Source organism: Hesperophylax consimilis, chromosome 13, assembly GCF_061612785.1.
Source record: "Hesperophylax consimilis isolate HC1 chromosome 13, BYU_Hcon_1.0, whole genome shotgun sequence".
NCBI lineage: Eukaryota > Metazoa > Arthropoda > Insecta > Trichoptera > Limnephilidae > Hesperophylax > Hesperophylax consimilis.
This window is the reverse complement of record NC_142848.1, coordinates 13,437,522-13,453,850: the sequence shown is the minus strand read 5'-3', so window position 1 is coordinate 13,453,850 and position 16,329 is coordinate 13,437,522. Positions and strand designations below refer to the sequence as shown.

The window sequence follows — 16,329 nt, the reverse complement described above, 5'->3', positions numbered from 1 at the left end:
TAAATTTGAACTCTTTTGTTAGTAAAACCACCTTATTGAGTATTTAAACATATATAAAATACCGACCGGTTTTGGTTCAGCCTTAACCTTCGTGAGATGTTGATTTGAAATTAATTAAAAAACATCTAAGTTACCAATATCTCTTTTTTTATTTATGTGCAAGTCCACCCCGGTCTACCTTTGATCTTGTAAATACGTATTGTTAAAATACATTCATTATATATTTACATAGAATTTGTTGTTTTTTATTATGTTGGCAAATATATATATAAATATATTTATTATTATATATTCAAATTCAAAAAAATATTTACTGCACAAAAATACAGAGTACAAAGGGTATAGCTTATAGGTTACATCCTATTTCTTCCAGCTAACCCAACAAATACACATCATATTACATAACCCAACAATTACATGTTAACAAATGCATGTAAATAAAAAATAAAAAACAGAGGTATTTAATTTATGTAAGGTATTCATTTAAAGTGTAGAGACATTTGTTTAAAAGAATTTTTTTTAGTGATGATTTAAATTTAAGTATGTCGGTTATTTGTTTGATGCTACGTGGAAAGTTGTTGTATACTTTAATGGTCATGTAGTTTTGTCCTTTTTGAAATATAGTTTTGTTTGCTTTTGGGATTAATAAGTTTTCTGTGAACCTTGTAGCGTGTTTATGTGTTGAGTTTTTTTGTGGGAACTTTTCTGGAGATGATCGAACTAACACGCATAACTCCATTATGTATATGTCCGCCACTGTCAGAAGTTTGAGATTTTTAAAAATTGGTCTACATGAATCCCGGTGATCAGAGTTTATAATTTTTCGTAGGTACCTCTTTTGGATGATAAAAACATCTTGGCGTTTACTGAGTTTCCCCAAAAAAATATTCCGTATTTTATCATTGAGTATACGTATCCATAGTATGCGGTGATTACTGACTCGATGCTTAAAATAATTTTAAGGGAGCCTAGAACAAAAGAAAAGCTACTGATTTTTGCTACAACTTTAGATACATGTTCTTTCCAGTTTATATTTGCATCTAGTTGTATTCCCAGCAGTGAACAAGTTTGGGAAGGTTCGATATGATTGTTATTAAAGTTAATATTTATGTTTATAGGTGTAGCTTGTACTAGAAAAAAATTGAAAAGGATTAAAATATATTTGTATACAGTTTTTTACATACTTTTCGACTACCACACTAGACACATGTTTATTAAACTCATCAACGTCTCCAGTACATTCAAATAACAGAGCAGTGTCATCAGCAAACATTAAACATTCTGAGCCAGCAATTATTGGAAGTTCGTTTATGTACACAACGAAGAGGAGAGGCCAAGCAGAGAGGCAAGCCCTTGTTTATGGTTCTCCATTGTGATTCTGCCATGTGTTGCATCGTTTTTCGTCAATATTTGAAATTTAAACTTTCTGCTTACGATTGTTTAGGTACGAGTCAAACTATTTTAAGGCTAAGCCCCTTATACCAATGTGTTCAAGTTTAATAAGAAGAAGCTTACGGTCAACATTATCAAATGCTTTTGAGAGGTCGATAAAAATGCCTACGGTTTTTTGCTGACATTAATAATATCCAAAATTTTGTTTATGATGTTTAAAACTGCCTGTGTGTTGAACGACCTATACGAAATCCAAATTGTTGTGGACAAATTAACTCAAATTTTTCGAGGAAGTTATAAATGTGATTGTACATGGCTCTTTCAAATATTTTAGAAAAAATTGTAATAAGGATATTGGCCTATACTCTGAGATTTCTTGTTTAGGGCCCTTTTTATACAGCGGCACAATAACGTAATTAAATAATATTATTATATATTATTTAAATTGGTCTGTTTGATTATATTTTCATGTGATATTGAAACAACTGTTTTAAGAACAGATTACACTTGAGGGTAATAAAATGTTGCTACAAAACTAAACAAATACTTTATATTTAGCTCGAACAATGTAATGAACTGACTTGCAAACAGATCACTTTTCGTCCTGCGCTTTGATTTTGAGAATTATTTTTTGCACTTGTACATTAAATTACTTGCTGAAAAATTAAGAAAAAATTGGTTTTTCATTACTAAATCTGCATTTTATGCAAATAAACGTCTGGTTGTTATAATCCTTATAGTTTGAAATATTCATTTGTTTTGTTTTGTTCTTTTTGTGCTTGAATAAAATCACATAGATGAAAAAGTTATTTTGGATTAATGGGAAATCGGTTAAGTTTTCCGGAAGATTGACGGGCCAGTTCACCCCTGACGGGAACCTCCGCTGCCTATTGATACCACCCGTAACGGTGTGGGCACTATACAATTTTCTGTAGAATTTCATTAAAATTTAATGCATTAAAATTTGAAAAAATAAAATAAAACAAACACTTGGAAATATTGAAAAAAATTGCCGCGAAAGAGAAAAGGCGGCACGGTTATTGAAAACAGAGTGATTCCTCGGAAATCATTCGATGTGAAAAACCAATTAAAAGCTATTTGCCGTAGTGAGATTCTCTTCCTAGTGTAGAATTAAAAAAAATCTCTTGTAAAATGGTGTGTCGTGTAGTTTTATTCATATTCAGTTTTTTTTGTTCATTGAGAGAGAGAAGCAAATGTCATGGGATAATTTTATTAAATTTGAAAAATCTAGACTTGTGAATTTAACTTCCGACCAGAAATCGGTTAAAAAACAAGAATAAAAGTCACACAAATTAATTTATTTATTTATTTTTGGATAAGTGAACGGTAAATATTAAAATTAAAATACATATAATAATGAAAATAGTTAACTATGCTAATTATGAACATTCCTCTGCTGATTGTGAATGATAGAAGTGTGCCAATATGTGGGGTTGATTGTTAATCTTTCAAGAAATTCATTCCATGACATTACCATGTAATATGTTGAGAAGGAGGTTGGGAGGAGGGCATAGTATTAGGATAAGAGGACGAAAGGCGTGAGTATATGGGAAGAAAGATTGAGCGATCTAGTTTGAGCCCCGCTATTTAATGAATCTTCGTTTTATTTCCTGTTTGAAATGAATTTGTGGATCTGTAGGTAAAAGAGTTCTGTTTAGAATTGGTCTTTCAGAGAGGGAGATGAAAAGTAAGCGACTGTCTGCTGTTGCGATTTGTAATTTGAGGATTTGCGTTATTTTGATGCGAAGGCCTCTAACACTCTGGTAATATATTGCTAAAGACATGGGGGAGTGTTTAAATAATTATTAATCGCAGTCCACACCTCCTGCTTCAAGACTTAAGTTTTTTGTATTTTAATTTTATTATAATAATAAATTGATTATTTCTATAGCGCCGTGGAAATGTCACCTCAAGAGCGCCATACATGCATAGTGTTTTATACAGTACACAGAGTCATCCATACTAGGAATTCACCTATTTCGAAAAGACTATTTTGATTCACTCAAATATAGCATATTTTTCTGGTACGTCCACGGCTTTTTCCATCCACTTAAACCTTCTTTTTTCCGTGTTTATTCATATTTAAAATTAATTTTTTAACGCTTACCACCAACTTAGTAATGTATTATTTTCTTGGCATCTTTAAGGGGTAGGTAATACTTATTTCAAATAATTATTTATTGGTAAAACTCCTCCGTGATATGAAACTCCCGCCTTCAGAAATTTATGATATTAAAGAGAAGATTACCGAACTTAAAATGATTTTCCGGACAAATTCCCAAAGACCGCTTGGGAAAATCTTTTGAATTTTCTTCTGAATTTTTGAACTTCTGTAATTATTAATGTTTACATTTTTATTTATAGTAATTACCTTCTTAATATGTTTACTTAACTATAATGATGGAGTTATTTCTCATTTCATGCACAATCTACTACCTAAATCATTTCCCAAATAAGACAAAATAAAAATGTTGATTCTTCAATTTTTTCTATGTATTTTTTTATGTGCCCCATCCCAGCTGCTCCCAACCATCTGTAGTCGGTAAGACTATGGATATTCTCAATCTGGGTATTTATTTATATGAAAAAATACATACGGCACAGCATGTGCCATTAACATAGTTATACTAACATAAAATTATAAGTACAACGTATATAGTGTAAGAAAATATAAAAATACATAGGGTGTAGGGTTGTGAAAAAGATGGGAAAGAGGAAGGTGAGGAAGTGTCTGGCTATTCAGATCTGAACACCAAAGACGACTAAACTCATTGTCGTGATGAACAGCTTCGCAATTATAGTAAGTAATAAAAAAGCAACTTTCAATTCTGAATGGTGGTTTTTCCCCAGGGCGATACTGAGAATATCTTCCACTCTGTAACGTGCAGCAAATACACAAAAAATATTTTTAATGATTTAATTGTAAAACAACACAAATTAATAAAATTATATTTGCTTGTGCTCGCCGGGATTTGAAACCGCTACCTCCGGTTCGTAGTCGAGAGCCTTACCCTTCTACCATGGAGGCCGTCCGCAAACACATGCAAATCGAAATTAAATATTTTTTAACTTCGTTTATAATGCATAATCATATATATATAATATTTACCCGCCCTGATTAAAAACCATAAATGATGTATGAATGACTGTCTCACGAATGCATGAATTTTGCATTTATCAAACTCTGTTTTACCTTTACTATTACCTAAATACCTTATAATGGACGCTTTAGCCGACTGAATTGGGTAAATATTATTTGAATGGGGTTGATAACTCAAATGTTCGATTAAATCACACTTTTATGTAAATTTGAGGGGGAGCCGTTAAGTCTACAATTACAAGGACTACGCCACAAAATGTCTTCTGAACTGTCAACCGAGCAAAACACATTTTATTTTATCGAAATATTCAAAATATTTTATTTTTCAGATAATTGTGCCATGTCAGAGTGGTTTAGGGTTCCATAAGCCATCGTTTCAAACCGAAACCCTTTGGTAATCATATTCTTCCCTTGTTACAGTCACTACGTCAAAGAGGACTTCTCCATACTACCCTTTCTGGACGCCGGCTTCAACAGGGTAAGTACCTCACTACCCTTGTCACTATATTTCCTCTGCTCATTTTATTTTATTATGTTAAATTTGAGACATGTACTTTATTATTTTAGTTACAACCAATTTAAAGGCAGGTTTTTACCACCCACCCTTCGGGAGAGTTATTTTCGAGGATGGTATTCAATCTTTCGATGGTAGGACACGTTATTAAACACATTGTTAAATTATTGTCGATGTCATGAAATTAGAATTAAGCAATCTAGCTATTTTCAGCTCGCAGTACATCATGTATACATTTTTTAAAATAATCTTTGAGTAATCCCTCAAAAAGCACGTTTTAGTTTCAAAATTTTCATTTGTTGTATAAATTAGAAGGTTAAGGCAGATGAATCAGAGAAAGCAGAAAAAAGCTAGATTTTTCTATTTCAAAGTTTCGATATAGAATCGCTAATATTGTCTTCAATGTTCAAAGGAGATTTTAAGTTAGAAAATAAAATTTTTGAAGAAGACTAAACTATTAGGTAGTCGGGTAAAAACTATTTGTTATTTATTTACCCTCTATTTATATATGTGTTTTAAATTTTACGCAACTTGTTGAAATTAAGTAAAGATCCAAACCAGAGGTTCAACCTGAGTTTGGTTGTGGTTCAGATGGTTTGAACTTTTTGGGACAGATGGCAGGTTATCATTTTTGTCTCTCCAACAGACTGAGATTAACAAAACGCATTGTAACGCCATTTTTTTATCTCTTCCGCAATTCAACATCTCAAAAAGTAATATCTCAGTCCGTTGGGAGGGAATCTAAAACAATTAAACACAAATGATAAAAGATTTTTCGTTTATTTGAATGTAGATTTTTTAAAGGTATATATTGTTATGTTTACGTCGTAAACATGGTTATGGAATTAAATAACAAACATGTTTACGTAACTAGAGAGAAAAAAATGTATCCATTAATATGGTTGTGTAAAATTTAAAACACGTTTACTAGTAAGAAGATTTTTGTACATCACCAAGATAATCGACATGTTTCAAAAGCAATACAACGTATACTGATAATTAATCAATCTTAAATACTGTTTTCAGTTCACGTTGTATCCTGTTTAATTTACCCTCTCATTTTTTTCTCTCTCAGGTTTCGATCCCACAATCCAAGTCAAAGAGCTTACCATGAAGGTTTTAGTATCTGAACGGGTAGGGTGTTGTGACGTGGCAGTTTGTGATAATGCATTTAAAAATCGCGTTATTTGACCAAGCGTCCCAGGCAATTCATTTAGCATGAACCCGGTAGCGTCAGTTGCTGTCAAAACAGCAAGCTTGATTTCGTTTTTAAAAATAGGTTAAATTGTGACGTGAAAAATAGGTTAGGTGGTGTTAAACAAACTTTTGCTGCAAATTATCGAAGAATTCTGGGTAAAATTCTATTCACAAATTATTGAAATGATACTAATTTTCAGCCATTAGTAGTTTTCACATGATATTAATTTAAATGCCCTGTCTCCCCAGACATAAATAGTTGTTTTTCATTTAAACGCCCCGTCTCTCCAGACGTAAATAATTTGTTTTTCATTTAAATGCCCCTTCTCTCCAAATGTAAATAGTGGTTTTTCATTTAAATGCCCCGTCTCTCCAGATGTAAATATTTGTTTTTCATTTAAGTGCCCCGTCTCTCGAGATGTAAATAGTGGTTTTTCATTTAAATCCACCTTCTCTCCAGATGGAAATATTTGTTTTTCATTTAAATGCTCCGTCTCTCCAGATGTAAATATTTGTTTTTCATTTAAATGCCCCGTCTCTCCAGATGTAAATATTTGTTTTTCATTTAAGTGCCCCGTCTCTCGAGATGTAAATAGTGGTTTTTCATTTAAATCCACCTTCTCTCCAGATGGAAATATTTGTTTTTCATTTAAATGCTCCGTCTCTCCAGATGTAAATATTTGTTTTTCATTTAAATGCCCCGTCTCTCCAGATGTAAATATTTGTTTTTCATTTAAATGCCCCGTCTCTCCAGATGTAAATAGTTGTTTATCATAGTAATTATGTTGAAACGAAGTTTTATTTCCATGTTTTGTGCATACCTAATTAAGATTTAAGCAGAATACAAAAATTTTACCGTATTCTGCTGGCGTGTCTCTCTCGGTAGAATAAAAATTTCAGGTTTTTGGAAAATTTAGCGACACACAAAAAACTAAATTAAATTAACACGTTTTGTGTCCCCTCAACCGAATCCGGTTGGTTTATATATTCAAATAAAATGGTGATCAACCAAAAAAATCATAAAATGTAATAATTTTAGAAAAGTCGAGCTTTTTCGTTTAATTTTGCGCAATATTTTGAAATGCTGTAGCGAGCCATCTAATTTTATTATTATTTCTTGGCAGTATGCAAACCTGACAAGTGCATTTTATTATATTATTCCTTAACGTGCATTATTTAATGACGATATTCACCCCGCAGAACATGTTAATCCCATTATCGTTAATTTAAGGATGCATAATGTTTACGACGAACTTCGAATGTGCGTGTTCATTATTGATCATTTAATACAGTGGTTCTCAACGGGGGCGATACCGCCCCTCCAGGGAGCGTTGGTAAGATCTAGGGGTGGTGGCTTCCAGGACCAATGGTGAAAGGCTCTAAGGGCTGAAATAGGGGTCAAGGATATAATTTTTTCATAATAAAATCAACTTAGTCGCAGGTACATCATTTTAAGGGTCTGCAGATGTTCAATTAGTGATTATTATATAACAAAAAAATTGATAACATTTCCGTAATGAACTAATCTAGTAGATGATCGAAACCGTGACGCCCGAGTCAAAAATATATTTTTTTAACTACCATTAACTAACTAACAACTGGATTTTCATGGTATTGAAACCCGTTTGGTGAACTTGCACCATTTTTAAAACCATTTTCACCTGCATCGCTTTTTCCGCCCCTGCTGTCTTACTTAATTTACTGTGGAAGGGGGGGCGTTGAAGAAAACTATACTTGAAAAATGGGCGGTGAGTGGAATAAGGTTGGAAACCGCTGATTTAATCCTTCTTACTGTCATGTGCTTTCCATCTGAAGTAATTATTTAAGAGTAGCTGGCTTTGGAAGCTTTTACGACAATCTAAAGACATTACGCGGTGGCTATTAATGGCTTCCAAAATGACGCCTTTCATTATAATCATTGTTTTATTGTAAGCTGGAAACATCTTATTTTGTTCTCAGAATATTAAGCTTAGATAAATATTGCATTCATAAAAATGTTAATGGCCCTCTCGTTATAATATCTCCCCGTCTATAAATGAGACTCTCGCGATAGGGAAGGCAATTCCATCTTTAAGATTTGTACCGATATTTTGAAATGTGTTAATAAAAAAAACGAATGCAATATCATTTTTTTATCTTTTGATCTTCAATCACTATTGTACGGTGGAATTTCACCTTGAGCAGTTAGGACGCGTTGTTTCGGAGAAGTTGAACAATTCATCGAATTTCAACGTTCATTTTCAGGCTCTGTGAAAGTTCTATTCAAGTTCTGTTATTATATCATTTTAGGCTAGTTGCTTGACAGAACAAATCTTTCACAGAACTTGAAAATTGACTTTGAAATTTGAATAATTGTTCAAATTCTCTGAAACAACCCATCCTTAGACCAGTAGTTCTGCGAACGGAAGACCTTACGTCTAATGAATATGTTTCTCATTTTCTCTTATTCAACAAATGAAAACCAAAATTTCCTCTGAAATCAACCTCGGGTCGTAGACAAGATTGGTAAAGTAGGTATTTAAATAACTATCTCCTCAATTATAAACGATAATCATTGGTTTTTTTTTCAAATACTGATGACAAGGTGTCATAATATTGATTTTTCCGATTTGACAGCTCGTATTAGGAACCTCGACCAAGTAAACTCTGGCCAGAGAAAAAGTTAGTAATTAAAAGGGCCACCATCTTGAACCGGAACCGGAACATAACAAACAAATTTACGGACAGATAAAAGCCAAATGGTCCAGCTATGCTCAGTAAAAAAGTAGAAGTAGTGCTAAAATTCACTATATTCATAGAAAAGTTTTTTCTTCTTGCTGATACTAATGAGGGTAATTGGTTTGATAGAAAGAAGGTACTTCGGAGGTTTCCATAAGTTATGTTTTATCCATTGATTTATGTAGGTAAGTACGAGTATAACAAATAAAATGTGTATATCCATTATTACGAAATAAGGATTAACCAAAAACAAATATTATGCTTACTAATAATACATACATTCGAAAGGAAAGGGAAAACAGATCTGTACTTTACACTCTGGGTATTTTATTCAGGATCTTTCACGATATTTATTTGTTTTTTTTATTATATTGCTAACGTTATTTATAAATACATGCATCTCCATCTCTCATTTTTCTTTGTATGTCTGATAGCGAAGTTTCCAGTACTCAAGCGTTTTGCAGAACTTAACAAGTTTGTCAAACAAGATATCGATTATTTTCACTAATCGATATTTAAGAAATGAAATATCGATTTCCCGGCATGGCAGTCCCTAGTCCCGCTATAAGAGAGTAATCTGTAGGCAGCTGCCGTGGAGCTAACCTCGGCACGGTTAATTAACTTAGAGAAATTTATTTATTTTTCGCGACAAATTCGGCGTCCAGAAAATCTAGACATTTATTTTCGCAAACGAATATCAGATTATTCATTTTGAAATGTTCTTACTAATATTCTTTCTTTTGTGTTGTTTAATTTATGCATGTTTTTAGGGTTTTCCCTACTCTTGTAACTACGTATTATTTTATGAGAGAGCTAATAAAACATATTTATGGTTTTCCACAGTATTACGCTCATACGAAAAAATATTTTAATAGTGGGTACATTTTTCAAAAAAGCTGTTTTTATGGTACATTTTCAAAATGGGGTAGATAGTTAGCATAATTATTTTTAAAATATGTTTTTTTATACTTCCTTTCTCATGTTATTATTTAATAGCGGGTAATAGTTAATAGTTAGAAACCTTTTTATTCCAATATTCCAGGAAAAAAATAGATATTCAATTTAATTAGGGATAACTTACAAAAGTTTTTAAATCTCACTTTAATTTTTATTTTTTTCATATATATATTCAATAATACTGTTATTGGGTTTATAAAAACAGTTTATTTTTAACCCATTGGCCTCAAACGTGTGTACGGCGATGTGTCTTAAAATCAAACGACACCGTCCAGGCGGGTCTGATGTCTATCGGCTTAAAAACGAAAAAGGGATACATTATTGACATATGTGTTTAAAATTTTAAATGCCAATCGCTCTGTAGATAATTAAGCATTTATTTCGTAGTAATTGGCAGGACTCCGTTGGTACAGTTTTTTCCTGATATTTACGATTGAAATTTTGTTATATTTCAGCGTCCTTGAATTTTTTCAAAATGGCGTGTGGTTCGGGAATTAACAAGCTTGTTCGTAAAACGCATGGTAGGCGGCTTACAATAGCCCAAATTTCCAAAAATATATATTATGGTAATAAGTATGATTAATGTACAACTTTTCTAATCCAATTATTAAAAAAAAAAAAAAAAATGGTTTTTGTAAAAAAAATATTTTTATATCCTCGTTTTATCATATTTTTATTTTTTTAACTACTGCATATATTTTTCACATACCTTGGTTCAATGCACAAGTAAATTTTTAAAAAATGTTTCGTTTGCATGTTTAGTTTAAAAGTTATGTAAGGTTTAGTACACCACTGCAGATTTAAAACTTTTGGTACAAAATTAATTCGGATGAGAAGGACAATTTTTTAGCCAAACAATTCGGAGGCCAATGGGTTAAACAAGTTCTGCTGTGTAGTTATTATTACGCGTGACAGCTGTTTCACCCTCTGAAGGCATTATCAAACTGTCAAATAAACTGTTTTTATAAACCCAATAACAATATTATTAAATATATATATAAAAAATGGAGTTCTACAAATTGAACTTGATAACAATAAATATCTCATTTTAATGTTTAACCATTGAAGAAGATAAAGTCGACAACTCTTAATGACTAATGTATCCCAGTTTAACGTCATCAATTCAAATTTTAAGTTTTAAGCCCCCTGTTTTGGGAATTCGCAGTAATTTCGTCGACAGTATTTTCTTCTAAATAGGTAACTTTATTTAATTCTGTAAATCATTTAAACGGCTTCAGATATTAGAGATTTATGAATCACCATTTTGAAAATAAATTTATTAAAGTTCAAAGACTTAACATTTAACCGCAGAAAATGTTTTTGGAAGTCCTTTGTAACTTCTGCAACAAAACCCAGAAGTAAGTAGCTTCAACTGGAATAAACAATCATTTGACTGTTGTCCCAATTATATTTCAATATTATCCAAAAAGCTTAAATAATAACGAACAATTATTGTCCTTTTTATGAGTTCACTTTGTTCAAATTTAAATTTGACGTCGGCAGAAATCGGCAATCAATGTTGTTTTATTTACTTTTGTATTTAAACCAATTCCGTTAACCACCGATTCTGGTTATTCTAATTCTGTCAGCGTTTGGTTTAGAAACTAATTCCGAATATTTAGATACCTCTCTACCTTTTCCCCATCACCTTTCCCTCCCCCATGTCTTCACCCTCACAATATATCCCATATTCAGGATACCAGTAGTACCACCATTCCCGGCAGTATTGGGACCCTTATGTAGTGTAGTTATACCCACTACAAAAAATCACAACACTTGTGATTCGTTGATTTCTTAACATATAAAAGTAATTTTTAAAATTTGTTTGCGTAATAACAATCATTTTAAATCAATTTACAGTTAATTTTTCAATAAACTTATTAATGGTCGATTGGAATTCATGATCTTCTTTCTCTTCATCTCTCCACACACTTCCTCCTATTTAGTATGTTTTGTATTATTACTCATACCTACATCATTAGTAAAGATTAAGACAATAATTTTCTTCCCAGACGAAATTACCATTTTAAGGACATACGTAATAGGTACATTAACTGTGAATAATTTAATATTTTGTACCTTACAACTTGTAAAAAATTGTATTTTGATTTTACAAATAATTTTAAAAAAATCACAAACGAAAATTAAAATCAAATAAAGTCATTTTTCATAAAGACGAAAGAATGTCTGTGGGTTTTTTAATACAAATCTACAGTTTTATTCTAAGATTGATGAAATTTTGCACACTTGACCATCAAAGTAAGAGGATTGTAACTGTTAACATTCCAAGATTTCTAAAAACTACCCCTATCGCCTTTCCCACCCCTTTAACCCTTTCATCCCCAGTGTTAATTCAAATTAACATGAACTTTGTGAATTTTTTTACCGTAACTGTAGCGATTTAGAAAAGCCATGTTTTCGTTTTCTTATAGTTTGTAGTATTTTCTGTGGCGTCTATTTTTTCCGCTCGGTTGAAATACTTATTCCCGCCACAACAACGATAAATATTTTGACATCTGCTGATTGTGAGTTTCATCGAATTTCTGCCGTCATTGATTACTTAATTTAAGGTGAGATATCAATATTTTCTACTCGAATTACAAATGTTTTAATGCATTAAGATGTGTTCTATAATAATAACATCAGTTCAATTCACTGATCACAGTCATTTCTCAGAATATTGTAAATGAATTTCAATGTTCATTAAAATTAACAATGGTAGTGACGGACATGTTTTCGAATAGTATGGCGAATTTTTAAAGAATTATTATCCTAGATTATTTCTTTGATTATGAATGAATTTAAGTTAAAATGTTATTTGTTTGTACCTTAGAGATTATCACTACATTGTCACAATGTGCATTTTTGAGATGAAACAGTTATTTGTATTACTTTTGTGTTATGTTTATTTTAGGTTACTATTTAAAAAGTACCCTCTGACGCCCAATGTTAATCCAAATTAAAATAGAAAATTTACAAAATAAAAATAAAAAATTAAATGCCAAAAATTTTCAAATAATTTTCTGAGGTATTATCAAGCATTACATATTTTATATGTGTGTAAACAATAATGCGGGTGTGAAAGGGTTAAAGCGGAATAAATAAGTTATATCGAGATCTCAGCTATTGTGTAGCGCGTGAGTCGATATTTTCCTGTTGACTATCTTATACAGCGTCAACATAGATTATTTTATCTACCGACCAACCTGCCAATGTTTATCCCAGTGGAGGGGAGTTTATTAATCCTGAACCAAATCCATTCCGATATCGATATACATACAGGGTGTCTGGGGGTAAAGTGCACAAAAAGTGTTCGAGAGGTGATTCTACATGATGGTAGAAGATAAATAACTTTTTAGAAAATTCTTTTTTTTCATACAAAAACATTATCCGTAGAAGAATATTATTTATATTAAAGCGTTGAATTTTCTAAAAAAATATCTTTTCTACTTGTACAATCATGTAGAATCATCTCCCGAATTTGTGCACTTTACCCCCAGACACCCTGTATACAAAACGGAAATCATGTTGATTCCTTTATTATATATAATTTCTTACATTTATTAAATTAAATGTTTGCAATGTACAAGAAGTTTAATAAAAATATTTTTTTATTATTAATAAAGCCCGGATATATAAATAATCACACATAGACTTTGAAAGAAATTTGTTATTTGGCCATCAACTTAAAATATAAAATTTCTAAATATCCCTCTTTAATTTTTTTTTAAAGAAATAGGTACACACATTCCCAGGCTACAAATAACCTGATTAGTTACAGGTTACAAATAAACTAACTGGTTAATGGTTACAAATAGCCCGATTAGTTACCGACAGGTTACAAATGATTTGAGTTACAAAGTTACAAATGAAACGGTTGAAAATTTACCTGTTGCTACTTAATTGTGTACCTCGTACCTATTATTATATGATTGATGCTGTAATTCAGAATACTAATGCATATATTCCATGTCGAAACGAGTGTAAGCTGCCATTAAAATTAAGGTGGGACATTTTATCCTATTAACAAAATATATTATGATGTAATATCATCTGCAACTAAATATATTAAGGCGACACAATACCCTGATAACGGGGATTTGCCCCGACGCTCACATTTTAATTATTTGTGATGTACGTATTACTAAAATCTTAAATGTTTCTAGAGGAATTCCCAGGGATGCAAGTTATTTATATATAAGATTAATAAAAATAGGACCTTACCATTAAATATCTTATGTAAAACGGTTTGCCAATTTTATAAAACGTTTTTCAACTGTAAGATGAGCGGGAAGCACCAGATTTTATTTTTGTAAACGATGAATTAGTAACTTCCCGAGGAATCTCTATAGAAAAATTAGCGATTTTATTAATTTATTCATAAGAATGAATTAAAATATAACACTCGGAAATATCAAACTTCTGTCCCGATAAAGAAAACTCGCCGTACGTTACTCCAACACTCTGAGGCGCACGTAACTGTATTCGAGTGCAGGTCCCCAAGCACTTACAGCGTTATTCTTTGGTAACGGCCACAGCTTAAGCCGGAAAGGTCGTCTGTCGTCATTAGTAAAAATATTATATATATATTTTTTTTTTGTACTGTTTCTTTTTGTACCTATTAACTCTCACCTATGTATTGTAAGTTCCTCCCGTCCTACAGTAAGTTTTTTTAACTCATCGGGATTGTTTTATCAAGAAAAAAAATAATAACCAAAAAAGAATTTGTGATTTATGATTATTTGGGATGCCTTACACACTGCAGATGATTATATACTGTACGTAGATACCACGATTTTCAAAACATCATGCAAATTAAGCAATTCATTAACTGATGCCAACAATAATGAAAATTATTATTATCATTTTAAATTTATAAAAGTTGTCCGTGTGAAATCAAACCATGTCACACTGTGCGATATTTTGACTGACGCGGGGCGTAAACGAAATGTTTTGGACTATAGCCGCGCCCACTAGAAACGCCCATAACTGATATTATTTTCACGTCTTATTTCGCCTTAATAATAATTGATATTTTTAACTAATTTAGCCCAATACTGTAGGTTTACCTGTGGACTTATATTTTAGTAGAAAGGTCTAGGTACCGTGTACGTGGTGACCGGATAAATCATCACATCTTTAAAAAGTTATATAAAGTCATGGAAAGTTATGAAACAAAAACTTTATCAACTGTGTTAAGTAGATTAGGTTAGGTTAGGTTAAAAAAATTCATCGTTTCTAATGACTTTATATCACTTTTTAAAAGTGTGCTGAATTGTCACCGTGTTGAGTTATCATGGAACCCGTGTACGTATACCTGGTCACCTAGTACTGACTTCACCGTGTAACTTCACAATAGACGTCAGTGGATACAGGCTAAGATTAATCTGCAGCGTGGCTGGCAAAGTACTACGGTTACGGTACCTACAGACTCACAGAATAGAAAACTCGATAGAAGTGTATCGGGGGCGTGTCTGTGGGTTCGACGTAAATACATTTTTATCTTACTTCCGGAGAAATTCAACGAAAAATTCGATTGCCTAAATATTCTTTCTTGAACTTGACTTTTCTGGGTTCCAGTGGACAAAAGGCCTTATTTAAGTTGTCAATAAGTGGAGATTTTCTGGACTCCTCAAGTAATATCAGATCGTATTGTTTTATTTACTTGTTAAAAATTTATAACAGCGTTTTTGGAGTTATACGGACACGAACTGAGTGTCGTTCTGAAGAAACTCTTTTTAGGAGATCTAGCTTCTTTGGTATGTTAAAATGGAAGATAATGATTTTCTGAAATCAATCGTTGATATAAAATAGACAATTCATCCTGTAAAATTCGTGTCGGCAATACAGTTAGTAAGTTACCACCTATTGGTAGTAAAAATCTTTATGTTGGTAAAAACCTGTTAGTGGTTTGAAACTTTGCTTTTTATTATTATCAGCTAAGACTCTTTACCTACCTAAAATAATATTAACATCAATGTTAACAAGTTGGGGACATTAGTTTTCTTTCAAATCAATAATGATTGAATTATGGGCTAAAGAAGTAAGGTCAATTTTATCTTACTTCTAGAGAAATTGATCAAATATCAAAATTCTTTCTTGGAAAAATAATCATTTTCACTCACCTGTCTAGGGTGCAGGAGACGAAAGCTCTGTATGTAATTTGCTACATCAGTTTTCTTTCAAAACGGTTTATATCGGGTCACACTTCTGGGGTTTTTCTGTTCACTGTGTATAACGGAGACCTACCCTTCACTAGGTATATATTAGATATATATCTACTGGAAAATTGTAAAAAAGACAAGAATTTTTTAAGCCAGCGGGATGGAAATCATTGTTATGTGGTTACACGAAAATGAGCTCTATTCCAATTTTTCTACCTCGTTTTCATTAAGACCTTTTTTATTGCGTCGAAGAATTTATGGATTTT

The 16,329-nt window shown here is 31.9% G+C and overlaps 1 protein-coding gene across 3 annotated transcripts in view; it reads left to right on the top strand.

Moving 5' to 3' along the window:
• Pde8 (phosphodiesterase 8) overlaps positions 1–16,329 on the top strand; it is a 604,329-nt gene that overhangs the window by 532,200 nt on the left and 55,800 nt on the right. For all 3 annotated transcript variants that reach the window (XM_089638788.1, XM_089638790.1, XM_089638789.1), the window contains exon 8: positions 4,934–4,991. In XM_089638788.1, the coding sequence (XP_089494914.1) occupies positions 4,934–4,991 (58 nt within the window). The remainder of the gene's footprint in view (positions 1–4,933; positions 4,992–16,329) is intronic.